Source organism: Engystomops pustulosus, chromosome 5 (genome assembly GCF_040894005.1).
Source record: "Engystomops pustulosus chromosome 5, aEngPut4.maternal, whole genome shotgun sequence".
In the NCBI taxonomy this organism is placed as follows: Eukaryota; Metazoa; Chordata; class Amphibia; order Anura; family Leptodactylidae; genus Engystomops; species Engystomops pustulosus.
Genome location: NC_092415.1, coordinates 15,552,229 through 15,576,475, shown reverse-complemented (window position 1 = coordinate 15,576,475; position 24,247 = coordinate 15,552,229). Strand labels below are relative to the sequence as shown.

Here is a 24,247-nt window from a genome sequence, read left to right as displayed (position 1 = left end):
GGCGCTGCATGGAGGATAAGATGTGCATGTAAGGGAGGTGCTGCATGAAGGATAGGATGTGCATGTAAGGGAGGTGCTGCATGAAGGATAAGATGTGCATGTAAGGGAGGTGCTGCATGGAGGATAAGATGTGCATGTAAGGGAGGTGCTGCATGAAGGATAGGATGTGCATGTAAGGGAGGTGCTGCATGGAGGATAAGATGTGCATGTAAGGGAGGTGCTGCATGGAGGATAAGATGTGCATGTAAGGGAGGTGCTGCATGGAGGATAAGATGTGCATGTAAGGGAGGTGCTGCATGGAGGATAAGATGTGCATGTAAGGGAGGTGCTGCATGGAGGATAAGATGTGCATGTAAGGGAGGTGCTGCATGAAGGATAAGATGTGCATGTAAGGGAGGTGCTGCATGAAGGATAGGATGTGCATGTAAGGGAGGTGCTGCATGAAGGATAGGATGTGCATGTAAGGGAGGTGCTGCATGAAGGATAAGATGTGCATGTAAGGGAGGTGCTGCATGAAGGATAGGATGTGCATGTAAGGGAGGTGCTGCATGAAGGATAGGATGTGCATGTAAGGGAGGTGCTGCATGGAGGATAAGATGTGCATGTAAGGGAGGTGCTGCATGGAGGATAAGATGTGCATGTAAGGGAGGTGCTGCATGGAGGATAGGATGTGCATGTAAGGGAGGTACTGCATGAAGGATAAGATGTGCATGTAAGGGAGGTGCTGCATGGAGGATAAGATGTGCATGTAAGGGAGGTGCTGCATGGAGGATAAGATGTGCATGTAAGGGAGGCGCTGCATGGAGGATAAGATGTGCATGTAAGGGAGGTGCTGCATGAAGGATAAGATGTGCATGTAAGGGAGGTGCTGCATGAAGGATAAGATGTGCATGTAAGGGAGGTGCTGCATGGAGGATAAGATGTGCATGTAAGGGAGGTGCTGCATGGAGGATAAGATGTGCATGTAAGGGAGGCGCTGCATGGAGGATAAGATGTGCATGTAAGGGAGGTGCTGCATGGAGGATAAGATGTGCATGTAAGGGAGGTGCTGCATGAAGGATAAGATGTGCATGTAAGGGAGGTGCTGCATGGAGGATAAGATGTGCATGTAAGGGAGGTGCTGCATGGAGGATAAGATGTGCATGTAAGGGAGGTGCTGCATGGAGGATAGGATGTGCATGTAAGGGAGGTACTGCATGAAGGATAAGATGTGCATGTAAGGGAGGTGCTGCATGGAGGATAAGATGTGCATGTAAGGGAGGTGCTGCATGGAGGATAAGATGTGCATGTAAGGGAGGCGCTGCATGGAGGATAAGATGTGCATGTAAGGGAGGTGCTGCATGGAGGATAAGATGTGCATGTAAGGGAGGTGCTGCATGAAGGATAAGATGTGCATGTAAGGGAGGTGCTGCATGGAGGATAAGATGTGCATGTAAGGGAGGTGCTGCATGAAGGATAAGATGTGCATGTAAGGGAGGCGCTGCATGGAGGATAAGATGTGCATGTAATGGAGGTGCTGCATGGAGGATAAGATGTGCATGTAAGGGAGGTGCTGCATGAAGGATAAGATGTGCATGTAAGGGAGGTGCTGCATGTCCTCTACAAGCGGTCTCTGGGCAGCGGCTGCTAAGATCTCGCGCTGTCTAGGAGTTGTGTTTAGAACTGCTGGGACTTGTGGTACCTCTGCGTGGTGCCTGCAATTGTGCTTGGTTATTCTGCACCATGAGGGGTTAATTCCTAGAAGTTGTCCAGCTCCTATCAGGTTCTGGAGGTGGAGTTCTGGCTGCATAAATTGCAGCTTCACTAGTCACCTGTGCCAGTGTGTGAAATCCCTTCATCACTCGCTCTCTGCATTAGGTTGACTTGCTCTGTATCTGAATTGTTGTGACCTCGGCTAGTTTTTGACACTGACTCTTTGCTTACTGACTTTGCTCTTGACATACCCTCTTGTGGTGACTCCGGCTAGTTTACCACTCTATTGATTTTTATGTTTGTCAGTCTGTTCGTGTTTCCCTTCCCACACTTATCCAGTGTATTTCGAGTCTTCAAGTAGTCGCCCCACGGTTTAGCGTGGGGGGGCTATAGGAAGGGACAGAGGTTGGGGCAAGCTCAGGGCACACTATCCCCTGTCTTCTGTGTTACCCAATCCTAACAATTTAATGTTCATAGACCTTGTCTTCTTATCAATATACCACAGCTGTTCATACTGGTTCTTCATGGCTTCTACAATATATAACCAATTCGAAACACCCAAGATGAAATTATGTTGTCTGTGTCCCAAAGGTTGTATCCGTGATGATAGCCATTAAAGGAAACCTACCACTGCTCGCATGATAAAATCATGCGAGCAGACCACCTGGTAGGCTATTTAATACTGATGCCGGCACATACTTTAGTTAGGCACGGCGATCGTTAGTTTAGATAAAAAAATGTTTTACTTACATATGAAAATATTCCTCCGGTGCTACCCTACGTCATCTTCGGAAGGGAGATGCCTTCCGATCTTTAATTATTCACGCCTCCTTCATTGTAGCCGTTTCCTTCGGGTGCCGAGAGCCGTGACGTCACCAAGCTCTCGGCACCTATCGCTGTCTGGCTGTGTGAGAGTTAGTATCTGCGCATGCGCGATAGGTGCCGAGAGCTTGGTGACGTCACGGCTCTCGGCACCCGAAGGAAACGGCTACAATGAAGGAGGCGTGAATAATTAAAGATCGGAAGGCATCTCCCTTCCGAAGATGACGTAGGGTAGCACCGGAGGAATATTTTCATATGTAAGTAAAACATTTTTTTATCTAAACTAACGATCGCCGTGCCTAACTAAAGTATGTGCCGGCATCAGTATTAAATAGCCTACCAGGTGGTCTGCTCGCATGATTTTATCATGCGAGCAGTGGTAGGTTTCCTTTAAAGAGCCATACACAACATACAACACTACAGGGGCTGGGCAGGCTGTATACTACAGGGGCTGGGCAGGCTGTATACTACAGGGGCTGGGCAGGCTGTATACTACAGGGGCTAGGCAGGCTGTATACTACAGGGGCTGGGCAGGCTGTATACTACAGGGGCTGGGCAGGCTATATGCTACAGGGGCTGGGCAGGCTGTATACTACAGGGGCTGGGCAGGCTGTATACTACAGGGGCTGGGCAGGCTGTATACTACAGGGGCTAGGCAGGCTGTATACTACAGGGGCTAGGCAGGCTGTATACTACAGGGGCTAGGCAGGCTGTATACTACAGGGGCTGGGCAGGCTATATACTACAGGGGCTAGGCAGGCTGTATACTACAGGGGCTAGGCAGGCTGTATACTACAGGGGCTAGGCAGGCTGTATACTACAGGGGCTGGGCAGGCTATATACTACAGGGGCTGGGCAGGCTGTATACTACAGGGGCTGGGCAGGCTTTATACTACAGGGGCTGGGCAGGCTATATGCTACAGGGGCTGGGCAGGCTGTATACTACAGGGGCTGGGCAGGCTGTATACTACAGGGGCTGGCAGGCTTTATACTACAGGGGCTAGGCAGGCTATATACTACAGGGGCTGGGCAGGCTATATACTACAGGGGCTGGGCAGGCTGTATACTACAGGGGATGGGCAGGCTGTATACTACAGGGGCTGGGCAGGCTGTATACTACAGGGGCTGGGCAGGCTGTATACTACAGGGGCTGGGCAGGCTGTATACTACAGGGGCTGGCAGGCTTTATACTACAGGGGCTAGGCAGGCTATATACTACAGGGGCTGGGCAGGCTATATACTACAGGGGCTGGGCAGGCTGTATACTACAGGGGATGGGCAGGCTGTATACTACAGGGGCTGGGCAGGCTGTATACTACAGGGGCTGGGCAGGCTGTATACTACAGGGGCTGGGCAGGCTATATACTACAGGGGCTGGGCAGGCTGTATATTACATGGGCTGGGCAGGCTGTATACTACAGGGACTGGGCAGGCTGTATACTACAGGGGCTGGGCAGGCTATATACTACAGGGGCTGGCCGGCTGTATACTACAGGGGCTGGGCAGGCTGTATACTACAGGGACTGGCAGGCTGTATACTACAGGGGGCTGGGCAGGCTGTATACTACAGGGGCTGGCAGGATATATACTACAGGGGCTGGGCAGGCTATATACTACAGGGGCTGGGCAGGCTGTATACTACAGGGGTTGGCAGGATATATACTACAGGGGCTGGGCAGGCTATATACTACAGGGGCTAGGCAGGCTGTATACTACAGGGGGCTGGGCAGGCTGAATACTACAGGGGGCTGGGCAGGCTGAATACTACAGGGGGCTGGGCAGGCTGAATACTACATGGAGCTGGGCAGGCTGAATACTACAGGGGCTGGGCAGGCTGTATACTACAGGGGCTGGGCAGGCTGTATACTACAGGAGCTGGGCAGGCTATATACTACAGGGGCTGGACAGGCTATATACTACAGGGGCTGGACAGGCTATATACTACAGGGGCTGGGCAGGCTATATACTACAGGGGCTGGGCAGGCTATATACTACAGGGGCTGGAAGGCTATATACTACAGGGGCTGGACAGGCTATATACTACAGGGGCTGGACAGGCTATATACTACAGGGGCTGAGCAGGCTATATACTACAGGGGCTGGGCAGGCTATATACTACAGGGGCTGGGCAGGCTATATACTGGGGGGCTGTGACCAATGCATTTCCCACCCTCGGCTTATACTCGAGTCAATAGGTTTTCCCAGTTTTTGGTGTTGAAATTAGGGGTCTCGGCTTATACTCGGGTCGGCTTATACTCGAGTATATACGGTAAGTAGATAGAGGCTGAGAGTGAGAATAAATATGTGTATTTTTATTACAGCAGTAAAAAAGTCCAATGGTAACACGTTTCGGGATAAAATCCCTTCGTCAGACCATAACTAGAATACATGATAAAAAAAATAAATAAATAATAAAATAAAAATAATAATAAATAGAAATGAATAATAAAATAAAATTGACTCGAGTATAAGCCGAGGGTGGGAAATGCATTGGTTACAGCCTCCCAGTATATAGTCTGCCAGCCCCTGTAGCATACAGCCTGCCCAGCCCCTGTAGCATACAGCCTGCCCAACCCCTGTAGCATACAGCCTGCCCAGCCCCTGTAGTAGGAAAAAAAATAACACTGTACTCATCTTTCCAACGTCCCCATAGGTCCTCTTCTGTCTCAGACTGTCTCAGACAGAAGAGGACCTATGGGTGACGTCAGAAAGATGAGTTTTGTCTTTATGTTTTTAGTTGACTCGGGTATAAGCCGAGTTAGGGTTTTTGAGCACAAATTTTGTGCTGAAAAACTAGGCTTATACTCGAGTATATAAGGTATATCTTTCATCTCCAAATTTGGTTAATAGCGCACCCACACATAGCTCCAAAACCTTTTGCTTCTTCCATTTTTGGATCATTAACATGTCTGTGTAAGAAGTTCTTCAAAATGATTTTGAAGGTATATAGTCTGAATCCCTGTTTTTCGCATATATCACTGCACGTACCTCAGGCCACATGGGATGACAGTATTTTAAGTCCCGCTCAAGCTCCTTTTTTCTCCATTCAATCCACTTGTTCATCCTGACCTTTGATTTATATAGTTCTTTAAATTCCTCCACAATCTGATATAATGTCAATCCCAGAGCAATGCAGATGACAATGATCCTCCACGCATCCTACAATGAAGGTAAATACAATTTTATGAAAGGGAACCTTTGAGACAATTTGAGACACTAAAAGATCCACACATTTAGGAAGTTTAGTGTCCCAAACTACCTACCTACATATCTGCTCAATCATTCAGTAGTCCCCCACTAGAAGTACTCTAGTGCAGATGCAATGCAGCTGGGGTGTACTATGTTGGCTTATCAGACTCTTCTCTAGGTAAATATAGATGTTTGTTTGCTTATAGTGACCACAGATCAAGATGTTATAGGGTGGTTTGGGACCCTAAGGCTGGTGCCGCACGCACCGCTTTGTCTGCGTTTGAAAACGCAAATGCAGACAAAGCCGCACCCACTGGGGCGGCCCGCGGCCCGATCCCATCGGCGTTCCTATGGAAACGCCTGCAATCGGGAACGAGCCACCGGTGTTATGCATTAAATTAACGCAAAACACCGGCGGCTCGTTCTCGATCCCAGGCGGCCCGCCCCAGTGGGTGCAGCTTTGTCTGCGTTTGCAAATGCAGAGAAAGCGTTACGTGTGGCACTAGCCTAAGGGTGATGCCACAAGTGGCGTTTTTGGTCCGTTTTTAAGCAAGCGTTTTCAGCCCTTTTCAAAACGCATCCATTTTGACCGTTTACCATTGACCGTTTTTGAAAAACGCATTAGTTTTTTTTTTTTTTTTTTTTTAAAATTGGTCAAACCTGTCAAAAACGCATGCGTTTTTTACAGTCTGAAAACGGCCCAAAAACGGCCTAAAAACGCCATGTGTGTCACTACCCTTCGTCACCTTCCACTATAGAGGTTGTTTACTACGGGGGGGCGGATTGCACTTTTGTCGAAATATGCACCGTTTTCGGGATTTGCGCAGCTGTGACAAGTATTTAAATAAGTGTCTGCACTGGGATTGTGTCGCACGCAATTGTTTTTTGGCGCAGCTGCGCTGCTTTCATGTGACAGATATCAGGCGGCGTGCCATCGGACGATCCAACTGATTCGGATTGTGTGCGGGATTTAACTCTTAAATTGTGTTGCAAGACAATGCACTTACATACATCAGGAAGAAGAAGGTGAACTCCGGCGGAGTTAAGCGGGGAAGTGACACATGCAGGATATCGGGTGCAGGATCTTAGTGACTCGCTGCACAGTGACACGGACAATGCACTTTCTGTGAACTCCTTGAATGGGTAAGTAAATCTGCCCCAATGGGTTTCATCTATTAGCCAAAGTTGTGACTGTTGATTTAGATGAAAGCTTTGTAAAGCCTCTTTTGCCCTGTATTGGCGCTTTAGGATTATTGAACAGCTAATAAGAACTGGTCAAAAAAACTGAAAAGGTGGCAACATTTCCTTTGTACCTTATCTCTGTGAAGTCTCCACATCTGGTTTCTGCTCTCCACGAGGAAATGGTTATTACTAGAGATGAGCGAGCACTAAAATGCTCGAGTGCTCGTTATTCGAGACAAACTTTTCCGATGCTCGAGTGCTCGTCTCGAATAACGAGCCCCATTGAAGTCAATGGGAGACTCGAGCATTTTTCACTGAAAGAACACATTGAAAGAAGAACACAGTGAAGAACACATTGCAGATGTTTCCATATATCTGCTAACTTATCGGAAGACACGCGCGCAATAGTATGTGAAGAAAAATATATGTGAAGAACACATTGCAGATGTTTCCATACATCTGCAATGTGTTCTTCACACATAGGGGCACATTTATCAAGCTGTCTGAAAGTCAGAATATTTCTAGTTGCCCATGGCACCCAATCACAGCTCAACTTTCATTTTACCAGTGTTCATGAATATTTTAAAGGGGAGCTGTGATTGGTTGCCATGAGCAACTAGAAATATTCTCACTTTCAGACAGCTTGATAAATCTACCCCATAATGTTCTTCATATACTCAAGATAATGACAGCCAAACGCAGAGATGGAGTTTCTGCTAGAGTAGTGTGGGGTCCTCCGCAGAGGGGAGAATGGGATTTCTTTCATTTTTAGAAATCACTTGCGCTCTTGTTTTTTTTAATTTTTTAAATAGTTTTTAGGAAATTTATTTCGACATAAGGCCAGAGTGACCCATGAACAATCCTGTATAAGAAGCTTTCATAAAACTTTCGGCTTCTGGACTGGCAGTGATCTAATCCGATTCTTTGCTTATGCTATGACGTACCTCAGGAAATTTGTAAGGTGCATCCTCTGCTCTTGGCAGCGAGGATGCGATTCCCAGCGCTGTCCACGATATGATGAATAGAAGATTCAGTGACAGCATTATAGAGATATTCTTTCTGCGGGATGAGAGAACACAGCGCAGGCTTTCATCTTCAACAGCTGAGCGAGAGCTTTGCCCGCAGGCAATTATCAATTAGTTCAATGAAATGGTCTCAAGGCTTACCTGCCAAAAAATCTCCATTTTACTTCAATTAATTTCTGGATAACTGGATGCATAATAATGTCTAGTTGACGGGATTGCACAATGACTTCGAGCTGGAGAGGAAGATGCCGACAGTAAGAGAAATGCACATCGTAAGCGCTAAATGGGTCATTAGTGGAGTATGTGCACTGTAGTGGGAGATGGTGTCGAATTAATAAGTGTATTTTCCTTTAAAAGATTCCTTTGATGAATAAGTATTCTAAAATTTCCAATAGCTCTTGTCATAATTTATTGCTGTTTGGTTGGGGACCATGCAGCAACCTGCGGTTTCTGCAGCTGCAACAGGTTATGCTCTTTCGAAAATGCTGCAATTCATGGTGCAACCATGAAAATTTTGTTCCTGCCCACTTTGTGAAACTGCAGCAAAACCCCTATAGAGACAAATCATATTAACATAGTAGCAGAGCTTTTGACCCACATCATCAATCTCGGAAGCTGTTCAACTTTATAAGCATAGACCAATATTTCAAATAGGAGGGATATGGGTGTTTTTTTAAATGTAAATTACATGCTCCCCCTTTCATAATTTCTTACCTTACTTATTGTCATCATATCGCACCCATGGCAGATGTTTATTGGTGATTTGGGGGATGCTCTTTGCATCACCTTCGTACTCTACTACAACGGTTTCGGGAGGATGTGGGTAGCATTGGCTGTCACTGAGATGTCTAACCAGAGCTCCACTACTGCTGCGGTAGTTCTGTCTAGCTATATATCTACAAAAAATGGCAGCACTTTTGCTTTGTAGCTGGCGGGACTTTGTCCACATCCTGGGTCTTGTGCGCGAGTACCTGTTTAGCATTGTGTTTCTTTTCTTTTTGTCTATCTATCTATTAGCAATATATCATCTATCTATCTCATATCTATCTATCTCATATCTATCTATCTCTCTCATATCTATCTATTGCAAGTCTATCACATATCCATCTCCTATACATCTATCAATCCTTCCACATTGACAGAGTACATGTAACAATTACAAAGTGGTATAAAAAGTTGTAGTCTGGATGCCTTAACTACTTTATTACCCCCTGTAGTATGTAACACATTATTATATCATCCATTAATAGCATTGGATGGTTGTAAGAAAGTGCAGAAAACTCCCCGTCCTTGTGATGAAGACTTAGTCTCACCTATGTTTAACCTTCATTAGGCACAGCATAGAGATGTGAGCGGTGCCATCAGTATTATCATCTCGTGTTATTTGATGACTAGAAAACAAGTCCATTCTGTGTAGGGGATCATTAATAAAGTGCACGCTGTGATGCTGCATCTATTTACTGCACAATGCTGGGATCACTTCACACCCCGGTGCACATTCAGTTACAATAGTGCAGTCGTTCCCTTCTTGCTTCCCTGGTGCATGATTTGCAAGCAGAGAAGCTCGGAGCACTGTTTTCTATCACATTAAAACTCCCCATCATTAATTTTCCTGTTTCCTTCCATTGTGCGGGGGATCGGAGCCTTCAAGAGAATCACTTGGGGTTTGTTTTCTCAAGCTCGAGCTTTGACTTTTCTGCTTTTCTCTCTTAAACACAAATACAGTGTTATGCCCACATAAGTCCTACTTCATTATTCACGGGTTATGGTAATGGAGCCTATATATTCCTGACAGTACTAGAAAAGCTCTGTACTATTGGGGGGGGGAGGGGATTGTGACTTGGGTAATGCCCAAACGCAGGGGACCCACACTGAACGCCAGCACTGGAAGCCCTGCTCCTACGTTTTACCAGTCATCCGTGTGGTCAGGGATACTTCAATGGATGTCAATCAAGAATGTGTCCTGCCACTTCAGTAAAAGTATGACAAAGACCACTAAATGTCCCCCTTCTAGCTAATAAATATGACATGAGGCTGGAGTACCCTAATCGTGATAGCCCATTCAGCATTTGCACCAGGGCCCAGAACAGTTATGGGGCCCATATCGTGTCCTCTTCCCATATCGAGAGAAACCGTATAGTATAGTATACATTATAGTTGGGGGCCTGGTACAAAGTTTGCCTGGTCCTTAATTTACCCTAAATATAGGGGTCTGGTCTGCAACGTCAAAATTGGGTAGAAATAGCAATATACTCCTGCATAGTAGTATGAAGTAAAGAGGACATATGCCATAGTATTTCATTTACTGCACAATAAATTCTTCATGTTGAGGACTCATTAGCTGATTACCCCGAATCCTTAGTTTTATTCCGCTAAACTTCGTGGGCACAGACTTATTAATGAGAAAAAAAAATATTTCTGCCATAAAAAGCAAATCTGTCAAGTGCAATTGATGTCATTAACTGGTGTTAGTGGAGAAAACGGGGTTAAAGCAGAATATATAAAGAAAACTATTTCCTAATTTCTTGCTGATGTGAAGTCTTAAGGCTAAGCACGGAAACATTATATTAAAAGGCTTCAATGATAATTGTGTAGCAGAAACATAAGCACGATACTTCCTAACTAACCCGTGGACTTCCATGCCTTAATTAAGCCTGAGAAACAAATGGTAATGTTCTCTGACGGCATAATAATTATATTTCTGGTTATAATTGCTGCACATAGAGTAATCGGTATGGTTTGTAGGTTGGAGGAAGGAGAAAATCTGCATTACATGATAAGCATGAGCATGCACAGAGGTGAAAACCTAACACCCATCTCCCTTTCCCCCACTTCCATCCTGCGACCTGCTCCCTATCGGCCTCGTCCTCTGCAGAGCGTTGACATCTGCCACTATTTCTAAGCTCGCTTATTTGTTAATATCACAATGCCTTGCTACAGTTAAATGATAAAACATAAAAGTGTATTAATAACTGCCCCCATCTGTTCCAAGGTCCCTGCTGCTCCATCTATTACAGTGGTAGATAGCAGGGGCATGCAGTTTAAGATTGGACCAAAGTCTTGTCTCAGATGCCTTGTGCTCACGGGGTCTCACCTGATGTCTGATGATTTTGACAATATAATGCTACCTTCACATTATGTTATTTTCCTCCGTTGTAAAGATACGTTGGGGGATTCCTAATTTTTTTTCCAACTGTATTTATTGAGTTTTTCCAATTTTATAAGAAAACAAGACCCCAACATGGTGTCATCAATACAAACATGGGGATTCCTAATTTATCCTTACCAAAGAGGGAAGTGTATCCCACTGTATGCTCATACGATATGCTCATACAGTGGGATATGTCCCCCAGTTCGGCTCCTCTCCCTTAAATCAGAAGCAGGTGATTGGCTGCTGGTGATGTTCTTGGCGTCTCCCAAGTGACATACCTCTCCATATTTGGACAGTTACAGTAAATCACTGGGGAAACACCTGCAGGGTACGCTCAGCGAAGGCTGGGGATGGACGCTATACAGTGGTGTCCATCCTCCAAAGCTCCTACTAACGTCTGCGGAGCGTATCCTAAAAATAGGGAATATGAATGTTGCCCACCCACCAATCAACTACTGATGACATATACCATAGATAGTAGCACAGAGGTCCTGAAAAAAACACTCTGTGAGACTTTATGATAAACCACGCATCATGTGTCAGACTAGGGTACCTAAGACCCTCTAGGACAGTGATGGCGAACCTTTTATAGACCGAGTGCCCAAACTACAACCAAAACCCACTTATTTACCCTGATGTGCCATTTTAAGCAGTAACTTATTGCTACCTGTTCTTCCACTTCTTTAATTGTATCGGCCGCCTGAGGCCACCAATAAACCTGAAAGAAGGTGGGCAAATTCATACTATCATTGTAGCTTCTCTCCAGGGTCTCTTTGTTTAGGAAGAATGGTGGGTCCAGCAGGAGGACCTCCAGAGATAATGCAGTTCTTTCAACACCTTCTCAATTTTCAAGCAGTTCCAAACAGTCAATGAAGTGTCACTGTAAAATATTGCTGAGTGCAGCATCTCATAAATTGCCTAGGACTGCAGGAAGATTTAATGGATTTGTTCCTGTTTTGTGAACTCAGTCCTGGACTGATGGCCTGAGTGCCCACAGAAAGGGCTCTGAGTGCCACGTCTGGCACTAGTGCCATAGGTTCGCCATCACTGCTCTAGGAGAATTCTGGGAGCACATCCTCCCTATATACAAGATATGTGACTGTTACTTTACGACAAATCAATATATTCTAAATATACAACATCTAGTTTCAATTAATTGCTTTTTTGCTAGACCTCCCAGCCAGACCAGAAGCTCCTCTGATTTTCTAGTGGGTCAGTCTAAACGTGGACAGCCCCAAAACCTGTTCATGTAAAACTATCTTAAGCTCCCTTGACATCAGAAAGTGGTGAAATAATTTGTCTATGGGGCCCTAGCAACTTACTTTACCTATAAAAGAGAGTTTGATACCTATAACCAAATTCAGGAATACATTTGTTACAAGAATAACACATTTAGAGTTTAATCCTCCATCCCCAGTAATAGATTATCTATGTTTCCATTCTCTAATTATGTAGATGACAGAATGTGATAAGAGAATGTGTGTGTAATGTCACAATCCCACATAAAGTCACACAGACAATGTGAAATGCAGGACAGGGATGTGTAATAGAGCTGAGAAGTCTGAATCATACAACTGCGCACCAATCCCTTTCATACAGCAGAAGCAGCCGTGTTGTGGGCAGAAGTACCACTTAACATCAGAGTAATTGCAATGTAAAAGGGCACTGGGGACATCTGGGGCTGGCAGGCATGTTTACTGGGATTCTGTGTTATAAAACAGACTTGCAGCAGTGTGTCCAGGGCAGTGTACCACTGCTCAACATCTGCTAAGAAATGGGGTTTAATCATATTCAGCTCTAGAATAATAGTGGGTACAAGAAGGCTTAGAGGGGGGTTCCCTGGAAAGACATTTATGACATTTATATTTATGAAAGATTTTCGCAGGTTTTCGCTGTAATGCATCCCATGCAGCTGGGTGGGACCCCAGACACCAATGCAAGTTCACTGGACCACCAAGTAAGCATATGAAACACATATGCTTTCATAGGATGGGATTAGCCTTGGTGCGTTTGAAATGTATTTTAAATGAAAGGAAGAGGTAAACATTTGTGGTTTTGATCGTTAAAGAGATCCTGTCATCAGCAATTGGCTTAATAAACCGCTACCAGTATACTGTCAAACAGTGTAACACCTTCCAGTTTTTTGTTTCTTTCATGACCCAGTGCGGTGGCATCATCCAGAAAATCAACTTTGAATTGAGATGTAAATTGGTTGTATAAAGTTTAACACTGAAGTCAAGGTGGGGGGCTCTGATCGCCTCCTCCTCTGTGACTGACATCATGCATTGGACTTCAGGAGATCTGGTTAGTGATGTCTCTGGATTTAGGACCATCAGTTACAGTGAAAGGGACTTTCTGAGGAAGAGACTTTAGTGTTAAATTCTCCTCCTCCTTGACTTTATAAAACCAATTTACATCTCACTTCAAAGTTGATTTTCTGGCTAATGCCACCACCCTGGTACATGAAAGAAACATGATCTGGAAGGTGTTCAGCTTGGGAACATACTGGTAGTAGCTTATTAGGTCACTTTCTGCTGACAGGTTCCCTTTAGTATAGATGAGAATAATGTAATTCAAAATCAAAGAAAACAATGAAACTGTTTAAAGTACTCACTGGGGATTTGGCCTGTGTTCCTTTGAAATCTGTTAATAACAAAAAAAATTACAAGTTTTATGATTTCATAAAGTAACTTTATGCAATGACAACTTTCAGAGGGTTATAGGAGTCCTTATAACAATGATAATAATGGTGTGCCTATCTGTTGTTGTTATTCATCCCATTACAGTCCGCTTGGCTTCTTACATTAAACAGTGTTTGTGGCTACCCCTTGAAGATATTTATATTCTACTTCAGCTTATGAGATACACGTCTGTCTTTATATAATTATGACTCTAACCTGAGGTGTGTGGTTCCACTAGGTTTAGGAAAAAACGCTGCTTTCGGTTTGCTCGATCCGTAACGTGAAACTGATCCAGAGCTTGAATGGCCTAAAGCAGAAAGATAAAATTAAAATAAAATGAATATACGGTAATTAAATACGTTTACAAAGAATAACCAAAAACAAGTGATCATGTTGGACCCACAGCAAGCAGCTGATTTTTTTTTCGTATAGACATTAGCAGCTTTACAGAGAAGCCTTTAACACAGTGAATGTCTGTAAAATACTAGCAAACTACAGGCAGGGTTACATACAGCATAGGTTCTGTAGGTTTGTTCTTAAGTTGAATTTGTATGTAAGTCGGAACTGTATATTTTATAATTGTAACCCCAGACAGAATTTTTTCTGGTCTATGGGACAATTGGATTTTAAAAATGTTGGGTTGTTCTAAGAACCAGAATTAACAATAAAGCTTAATATCAGACACCTTTTATAACTCCTACAGCTAATTATAGGGCTAAAGTACAGTAAGTTACCAACATCCAGAGGTCCATTTGTAACTAGGGGCCATCTGTAAGTCGGGTGTTCTTAAGTAGGGGACCACCTGTATACAAGAATCTGTGCTTTTTATAACACGGGCAGAACCTTGGACAATGTTAACACATGAATGTTATCATTGAGTTTACACTACTTAACTCAATTTTAACTAATTGAATACTGCATTATAATGGGGAGCCCTTTTAAAATGTTCACATGCTCTTAAAGAGAGTGAGATAACACCTTGCACTTCCATGGTAACAGTCGGAACAGGTCCATGGGATATCCTCTGATGTTGGAGGAACTAGGGGAGTGGTAACAATGGCATCTGATTGGCTCAGAGCACACAATTCCATGTGCTCTGAGCCAATCAGATGCCATTGTTACCACTCCCCCAGGTTTTCCAACATCAGAGGATATCCAATGGACCCGTCCACTGATATGAGTGTTCTTTTTTAAGTGCAAATGCTCTTATTGTGCCCAAATATATAAAGTTCAATTTTACCTCAATCACTTCTTGACCCCTGAACCTCTAGGGGTGCCCCTAGTGCCCTTTCCTTCGTTACGATCCTCGTTATTTTTGGCACTGCAGTACGTCAATTTATGCTGCAGATTTTCACCAGAGACTTCACCATTTACAAGGCACTGGGATAGGACAGGTGCTATTTTATTCATTACCTGTCTCTCCAGACGTATCTGTCAGAGGGGCATCCAGGACTTTTTGTGATCACATATCCTTAGGATAGGTCAGCGTTATATATGGAAAGATGCTTTAGGCCAAACACGTCACACCGAACTCCCATTTAAGTTTGAATTCACAAATAAAATAAGTACTCTAGTGCCCAAGTCAAGCAGATATCACGTAGAGACACAATAATAGATGTAGAGAAGTAGGAGGCAGGTAGAACACAGATTACAGAGAGTAATAAGCGCAGAACAGGATGTAATTTCCCTACTGACCTCGTATAAACTGGAAGTGTGGGTAGAAGATGTACATACATATAACAGCATAATGCAGAGATTGATGCAACTAGAGGCACGCAACTTACAAAGAAAATGAGTGAAAATTAGATTCCTTTATGTTAGTGGCGGATATGGGATAAGTGGAGTAGGGAAGTAATCTGACAATGTATAGGTAGAGGTAATGTAGCGGAGACTGCCAGTGACGCCATTGTAAGTACTTTCTATGTCTCTTTCCCCTATTTAGACAAGTAAATGCAACTTTTAGAAGCACAGGGTTATGTAAAGTTCATCTACCTACAGTAAATTTGTAAATGAAGTAACTGGGGCATATTTATCATTAAGCAGGTATCTTACTCCAGGTTCGGGAGCATTTTTTGGTGCATATAATAGGTGTCATTTATTATGTACATTCCGACGGCCAGTTGCTTGTCCAGACGGTACCCAGGGGGAGTTCAAGGCCGAACGAAGGATGTAGAGCAATCTTACCCCCTCCTAACTCCATAGGCAGACCACTGGCCGTGTCTGTCGTGTTCTCACCACACCGTCACCGGGAGCCATAGTGGTCTATGGGGGCTGTGATCTGGTTTCCAATCATGTGACCAGATCACGGCCCCCATAATGACTGTCTGAATGAGCCCTTAGGCAAACCCTGGCGTTAAATTTTGTACTAAAAAGTTACAGAAAAGTCTCAACCACAGCCCTAATTTTGTCATGATCCTTAAGTCTTGTCTAAGTTTGTCTTGAGTGAATTTCAACCTATATTTGCAATTTTTTGAGTAGTTACATTTTTTCTCCTTACTATGTAGTGATACAGTACTAACTACTCCTACAATACTAGGAAGGTTGTGGTTGAACAAGTAGTCACCCAGCTCATCCCCAAATCATAAAATGGACCTGTTTTAAAGGGGTTGTCCCATAAAGCTAGTTAGGTCCTATCCACAGGATAGGGCCTAACTTTCTGATCCGTGGGAGTCTCAGTCATCTCGTCACTCACCAAGATGACTGGTGCACTAAGCTGCGCATGCGCCGGCTGCCCCATTCATCTCTATGGAGCTGCCGAGTATGGTGCTCAAAATCTCCATCAGTTCAATAGAGATGAACGGCACAGCCTGTGCATCCGCAACCGGCTATTCCGGACATCATAGGAAGCGATGAGGGGTGTGATCACGTTCTGTGATCTGTGGGGGTCCCATCACTGAGACCTCCAGGGGTCAGCAAGTTATCCCCTATCCAGTCGATAGGACCTGTCACGGGTGCCCCTGCAAGCCACATCCCGATTGACGATTCTGTACTTCGCTTGGCCGTCACCGCAGACAAAGTCACACATGTGGAACGACCTGGTGGAACCCTGCCACAACAAGTCCAATTTGCTTTGCTGCGGGCGCTGGTGAAACCAGACTCAGGTCCCAGGTGTCGGCTTATGTCATTGTCCACTGTGGTACAGAGGATCCACTACCACTGATCCTGACAGGACCTAACTTTTTTCGTGGGACAAACCCTTTAACCACTGCCACACATTTCTGGAATTTTTTTTTTGCTTTACTGACCAGAGCAATTTAACAAATAGCATTTACAAATAAAACTGAAATTACAGCAAAGAGAGTTTTACTAAACCCCAACAAACCATATATTTTCTGAATGCAGACACTTGCCCCATTTGTAAAATTACATTAAAGAGTTTATAAGCACAGGTGCCTTCATGCAATTTTGATTCAAAGTGTAAAATTAATTTAAAAAATACATAAAATTTGACCATGATGGCAAAAATTAACAAATTAACATGTGAAACAAAAATTTTTACTGTACAAACCAGCACAAACGTTTGACACCAGTTTTGGTTGATTCGGTTAATGTGACGAGTGATGACATTTATTATACTGACTGTCATTTGCATCAACCATTTAGGAAAATCAGAGATAAATATCATTTGCATAATAATTTGGAACGCGGTGTATATTCACCAAAATATGCAGCAAAGGTAATGTTAAACCCACAGGAGGCGTCAAACAATTTTTGCAGAAAATTGAATTGAGCTTCAGACAGATATATTATTGTATATTCCCTTACACAATGGTAACCCAAATGAAAAAACTATATATCCATGAACCAAGCTAGTAGCGCAATAACGGAACCCTCCGTGGTTCAGAAGGATTTGAGTAAGAACACCATAACATAAAAATAAATAATGGAGGGATGGCGTGAAGTAAAAACTTTATTAAGGAAAGTGTGTGTTTTTTGTGTTACACATAACTTTATGGACATTTTCTGGGTTGCGGTGTTAATATGTAGCCACATTAGGTGAAGAGGATCAAATGTTCATTGTTTACGCTCAAATTGTTTTCTTAAAATAAAACCAGCATGAAATATAAGGCAATCTGAGAGCAAGAGTGTTTTTAGATAGTTCTGGTTAGGAGAGGGTTAAAAACATGAACATAGTTGATATTATTCCTTATCAAAATTTTGTAACATTTAAAGTCGCTATTTACATTATCTGTGAGGTGCAGCAGCCCCCGAGAGATGTTCCTGTTTTACCCACACCTTACTACGTCAGTACACATACTATAATAAATGGATTAATAGTTTCATTTTCACTAAACTAACAATCAATTAGAAACTTTGTAAATAAAGCAATTATTTCTGTCATCTGTGAAAAAGTGGGCCGCGAGTACCACCAAGCGCCAGATGGATTGCTGGAAGCTTACAAATATACTTCCAGCTGATTACATTGTGTGTTTTATACGTGTAAATCAGCATGAAGAGAAAATATCCACTTAATGTATTTTGGATAAACCTCTAGTTATAATTTTTTTTATAATCAAAGTAAGCAGAAACAGTATGTGTTATACGTATAAAGAATGCAGTGTATTCACAAGGCATACAGATCTAAAAATACACAGCAGTGAATGGTACTGTGCTTCAAAGTCCTGCATGCTACAGAAGTCAGGTACCGGGGGAAATCACTGCAGAATTATTTCTTCTCCTTGGTCTGGCACTAGCCGTGCATCATTAAGAAGTGACTGTCGTTCCAAATCTTTTATAAATGAGTAGTTCAGGCGAATATAAGAAACCGTGCAATATTCCCTCTTATTAGTCCTCCCTGCCTGCTCAATGCTCAGTTCGCTGCACATGTCTTTGACTTACAGAAGTGTAAATAAAACCTATTTTTGACGATTCAGCATTTCTGAGCCTTCCTTCATTCGGCATGACTTGTCATAGAAGTGTTAGGACGCTCCCATGCAAAAGACAGCCAGGTCCACATGTTTCTCATGTGTATTTCGGAGCCTTAAAGGGGTTGTGTCAGGTATTGTTCTGTTCTCAATTATTTAAAGGACATCTACCATCAGTTTTACTGAGTTTTACTATCCTACAAACCGGTTCCTGAAGAAGTAGTTTCCTCAGGATTTCTTCTATTATAACTTCTATTATATGGCAAGATTTTGGCAATATAGAGTTATAAAAAATGAATACCAATCGGATAACCCTATTCCTGTACAGATCCTAACACCAAAACAACAACAACAATACCAATGGAGGTATATAGGACAAAAAGTCAATCCACAATCACAGACAAAAACTGTTATCGGGAATAAAACATCAACAATCTTTATTGTATACAAAATACAGCAATCAAGACGAGTATTGTTAAAAATGACATTAAAAGATTCCAGAAAACACAAAAGAGTGTGGTGGTGGTCCAAAACAAGTCAATATAAATATATCTCTACTATAATGACCTAATGTGCAAGCCAAGTTTATGCAAATTCATATTACCCACCCGAGCGTGACATAACGCAAAAACTGGCACACCCCCAGGAAGAAGCGACGGTGAAATGTGCGTCGGGGTGCTGTGGTGGTGCTGCTCCTGCTGTTTTTGCGTTATGTCACGCCCGGGTGGGTAATATGAATTTGCATAAACTTGGCTTGCACATTAGGTCATTATAGTAGAGATGTATTTATATTGACTTGTTTTGGACCACCACCACACTCTTTTGTGTTTTCTGGGAGCTTTTAATGTCATTTTTAACAATACTCGTCTTGATTGCTGTATTTTGTATACAATAAAGATTGTTGATGTTTTATTCCCGATAACAGTTTTTGTCTGTGATTGTGGATTGACTTTTGTCCTATATACCTCCATTGGTATTGGAGTTTTAAAAATTGCTTATCAGTCTGGGGCACTCTGGCTATGTCACCAGAGCACCTCAGATTGCCTCATCTTACAATATATTCACTCCCCCGTTACGATACATGTCCCACCTGGCCACAGTGTATAGAGCAGGTGACGTCAGGGACCAGGCAGGCTGAGTAGTAGGATGTGTCTGCAATCAGTAAAATTGATGGTAGATGTCCTTTAATGAAATGGTAGGTTGAGCAGGCATCTTGGCACTCCATTCAATATTAAGCACAGCGCTATCTCTGGGGTTTTCATAGACAGAACAGGAGCATTGAATTATTTACAAAAGGACCTTGGTTCTTGTGAAAAGTGGGTTTCCAAACAGTAGGACCCGTCCATCAGATTGGTATCCCCTAACAGCAATACTTAGTACAACCCCTGTAAGACATCCTTCCCTAAAATGAGGAGAAATGTGTTCCTTACCTTGATGGTTTTACCCATTATAAAAGACAATCAGTTTGACTCACCACAGGAGGCATATTCACCACCATCATTGTCAGACAACATTGTCCTGTGTCATCCTGAACACTCGCATCACAATTCAGGTTTAGCATTAGTCGCGCTGCTTCACTGCGATCTGAGCAGGCCATAAAAAAAAAAAAAAAATCGGACAAAAAAAATTAAATAATAATAATTTTTTTAAATTAGGCAATCCAGAATTTCGTGGACTAAACATTCTTGTGTCATCTACAATATAGATGATGAGGAGCAGCTGATATAATAATGGAAAAGGGCCACATGATATCTGGTCACATTGTATGAAATCAACAGGGTGACAGATAAAAAGTGAAAAGGCAAAAAAATAGTTATACCGTATATACTCGCGTATAAGTCGAGGCCCCTAATTTTACCACCAAAAACTGGGAAAATCTATTGACTCGAGTATAAGCCGAGGGTGGGGAAATGCGTCACAGCCTCCCAGTATATAGCCTGCAAGCCACCTATAGTATATAGCCAGCCAGCCTCCTGTGGTATATAGCCAGCCAACCCCTGTGGTATATAGCCAGCCAGCCCCCTGTGGTATATAGCCAGCCAGCCCCCTGTGGTATATAGCCAAACAGTAGCCTGTGGTATATAGCCAGACAGCCTCCTGTGGTATATAGCCAGCCAGCCCCTGTGGTATATAGCCAGCCAGCCCCATGTGGTATATAGCCAACCAGTCCCCTGTGGTATATAGCTAGACAGCCTGCTGTGGTATAAAGCCAGACAGCCCCCTGTGGTATATAGCCAATCAGCCCCCTGTGGTATATAGCCAGCCAGCCAGCCCCCTGTGGTATATAGCCAGCCAGCCCCCTGTGGTATATAGCCAGACAGCCTCCTGTGGTATATAGCCAGACAGCCCCCTGTGGTATATAGCCAGACAGCCCCCTGTAGTATATAGCCAACCAGTCCCCTGTGGTATATAGCAAGCCAGCCCCCTGTGGTATATAGCCAACCAGCCCCTTGTGGTATATAGCCAACCAGCCCTCTGTGGTATATAGCAAGCCAGCCCCCTGTGGTATATAGCCAGCCCCCTGTGGTATATAGCCAGCCAGCCCCCTGTGGTATATAGCCAGACAGCCCCCTGTGGCACATAGCATTCCTTCTTGAGAAAAGGACAGACAATTGAATGAGATGTGTCTTACCTAATTCTGCAGCGAGGTGCAGAGGTGTCCGTTGCTTGTGGTCTCGGGCGTTTGTGTCGGCATCATGCTTTAAAAGAACTTTCACAGCGTTGACAGCATCATATTTAGCTGCATAATGGAGGGGTGTCTGCTTCCCGTTAGTAGCTGCATTTATATTAGCTGCCAACAAGTGAAAGGATAAATAAACAATTGAAAGTTTACAAATCTATCTATCTGAGTTTACTTCCAAAGCAAAAGCAACACTCTATTCCATGATCGGTGTCCGGTCGTATTGTCAATAGCGTACACAGCCCATGCACAAGAGTGGGAATGTCTAACATGTATGCACATAAAGAAGTTAAGGCCGGTTTACAGATCATCCCGGGGATTAGGTGATTGTGGATTGTAGTAGACAATTCAGTTTATACATCATGGTGTTGTGTCTCATAGATTATAAAATTAACTCTCATGAGGTAGGAAGGTAGCCGTCTCTTTAGTGACACCTATTGAAGATAGCTATCTGTCATATTGTAGGCATTTCATAGATCTTATGAGATAAATTAAAGAAAATCTACCATCAAGTACTGTATAGTAAACCATAATAAAGCATAACATCCATGTTATCAGGAGTGAGACTTAGACATGCTTCTGCAGTGTAACAGCTTATGAAGCTACAGCACAGGAGGCTTCTGTAACATGCCTATTACCATCATTTTAAAAGTTTATATAAGAAGGAAGGAGGCCATGGATTACCACAGTCTCGGTGCTTGGATCTATGAGTATATGTCCCTGATTTATCAAGCTTGACTTTGATGCCCATCTCTCCACAGACCACAGCCAATGATCCCTGTGCCAAGATCACAAAATGTATTAGAGAAAGCCACAGCACTCAAAGAAGATAAAGTGAAAAACTTGTCTTTTTATTCACTAAGTCAAGACAGCTGTCATGTCTTGGTGAATAAAAAGACAAGTTTATCACTTTATCTTCTTCGAGTGCTGTGGCTTTCTCTAATACGTTCATTCAGACATGATCGCTGAAGCTAGTGGACTGGCTGTACCGTATACATGGTATCATTATGGTGTGCTGCAGCTAAAAATGGAGGGACCCTTCAAAGACGTGAGTGTGTAAACGAGAAAGGAGGCCCCTCAGGGGTTTTTCTTAATCCTAGAAACTCCATTCCAGAACCAGAATATTCAGTGTGAATAGAAGACAACCATCCGTAGATGTTTCTCATGTAGAGACCACTTGGCACAGAGAGTCTTTCAGGCCATACAATAAAAAAGGGTGGCCTCAATGCGTAGAAAACAATACCCCATAGATGTGCATCAAAGCATTTTCACCTTGCTCTGCAATTTGAAAACAGCAAGGACAGGAGACCCTAGGTGTGTAACAAGACAATGGGGCTCATTTACTAAGGGTCCGCAGAGCGCATTTTCGTCGAGTTTCCCGCCGATTTCCGTTATGCGTCGCATTTAACAGGGGATTTTGGTGCACATGAACGGATTTTGGCGCATCGGCGCCGGCTTGCATGCGACAAATCGGGGGGCGGGCCATCGGACAACCTGACAGATTCGGACTACGCGCAGGATTTAACATTTCAAATTGTGTCGCAAGACATGCACTTACACGCACTTACAAGGGAAGCGACGGATGCAGGAACCTGGGCGCAAGAGCTTTATGAATCGTGCTGGACTTCATCTTCATCGGACCGTCCAGATCGGGGATCGCAACAGGACCGGGTAAGTAAATTTAATCCAATAGGCTTATTTACTAAGGGTCGCGGATCGCACTTTCGTCGTACTGTACATGGGTTTTCAGGATTTGCACAGCTTTGACAGGTATTTAACAGGGGTTTGCGATGAGATTGTGTCACACAAGATCGGATTGTGGAGCAGCTGCATTGGCTTTCATGCGACAGAAATCGGGGGGGGAATGTTGTCGGATGATCCGACTGATTCGGACTGAGCGCAGGATTTAAGATTCTAATTGTGTTACAAGATCAAACACTTAGGGTGAAGACACACATGGCGTTTTTGGGCCGTTTTTACTAAGTGCGTTTTCAGATCGTTAAAAACGCATGCGTTAAAAAACGCATCCGTTTTTAAAAACGCATGCGTTTTTTGAAAACGCATGCGTTTTTGGCCGTTTTTCCGAAATGGCGCAATGAAAAACTGCCAAAAACGCATGCGTTTTCAAAAACGCATGCGTTTTTAAAAACCGCATGCGTTTTTTAACGCATGCGTTTTTAACGATCTGAAAACGCACTTAGTAAAAACGGCCCAAAAACGGCCCAAAAACGCCATGTGTGTCTTCACCCTTACATGTACTGGGAAGAAGAAGGTGAACTCTGTTGGCCCTGAGTGGGGAAGCGACACATGCAGGATATCGGGCGCATGATGTTAGTGAATCGTGGCAGATGTGCATTATCGTCGGACAATGCAATTTGGGTGAACTCTGTCGGATAGGTAAGGAAATACCCCAACGTGCTTCCACATGGCAATCATCATGTTATATGCTTTGGCTACAGGTGCATGTAATCCCTAGGCAAATTAATGGGTGTTGGGGTCCCTGTGGTCCATACTGCAATTATATACATAATTATTATAACAAAGAATAAATAATTTATATCTGCACTTACTGCATAATGCATATTGTATTACTACCCTGACATGTAAGTAAAGGCATGTCTGACTAGTAGTAGGATTGCTCACCTCCATGCTTTAATAAGAAGTTGATCATTCCAGGGTAATCCATTGCAGCTGCCACATGCAGCGGAGTCACTCCATAAAGGTCTGCTTTGTTTACATCAGCTTTCCTTTTGATCAGAAAGAGTGCGACTTCAGTGTGCCAGCTTTTACATACCTAGAGATGAAACACATGGCTTTTACCTCCACCTTGTAGTCTGCTGGCATGGTGGGACGGAGAGAACAGGTCATCTCACCTCATGCATCACTGTCTGTCCATGTCTGTCGACTTCATTAACATTGGAGCCTTGGGCGAGAAGATTATCAATTGCTGGAAGGTTGAT

At 43.5% G+C, this 24,247-nt stretch overlaps 1 protein-coding gene across 4 annotated transcripts in view; it reads right to left on the bottom strand.

Annotated features, from left to right (window-relative positions):
• The window catches only part of LOC140132432 (uncharacterized), a 118,269-nt gene that overhangs the window by 46,572 nt on the left and 47,450 nt on the right, over nucleotides 1-24,247 (bottom strand). For all 4 annotated transcript variants that reach the window (XM_072151208.1, XM_072151209.1, XM_072151205.1 and 1 more), the window contains 9 exons: nucleotides 24,161-24,247; nucleotides 23,931-24,081; nucleotides 21,240-21,398; nucleotides 20,082-20,191; nucleotides 13,959-14,049; nucleotides 13,676-13,704; nucleotides 8,052-8,143; nucleotides 7,830-7,944; nucleotides 5,503-5,673 (listed from right to left, as the gene is read on the bottom strand). In XM_072151208.1, the coding sequence (XP_072007309.1) occupies nucleotides 5,503-5,673; nucleotides 7,830-7,944; nucleotides 8,052-8,143; nucleotides 13,676-13,704; nucleotides 13,959-14,049; nucleotides 20,082-20,191; nucleotides 21,240-21,398; nucleotides 23,931-24,081; nucleotides 24,161-24,247 (1,005 nt within the window). The remainder of the gene's footprint in view (nucleotides 1-5,502; nucleotides 5,674-7,829; nucleotides 7,945-8,051; nucleotides 8,144-13,675; nucleotides 13,705-13,958; nucleotides 14,050-20,081; nucleotides 20,192-21,239; nucleotides 21,399-23,930; nucleotides 24,082-24,160) is intronic.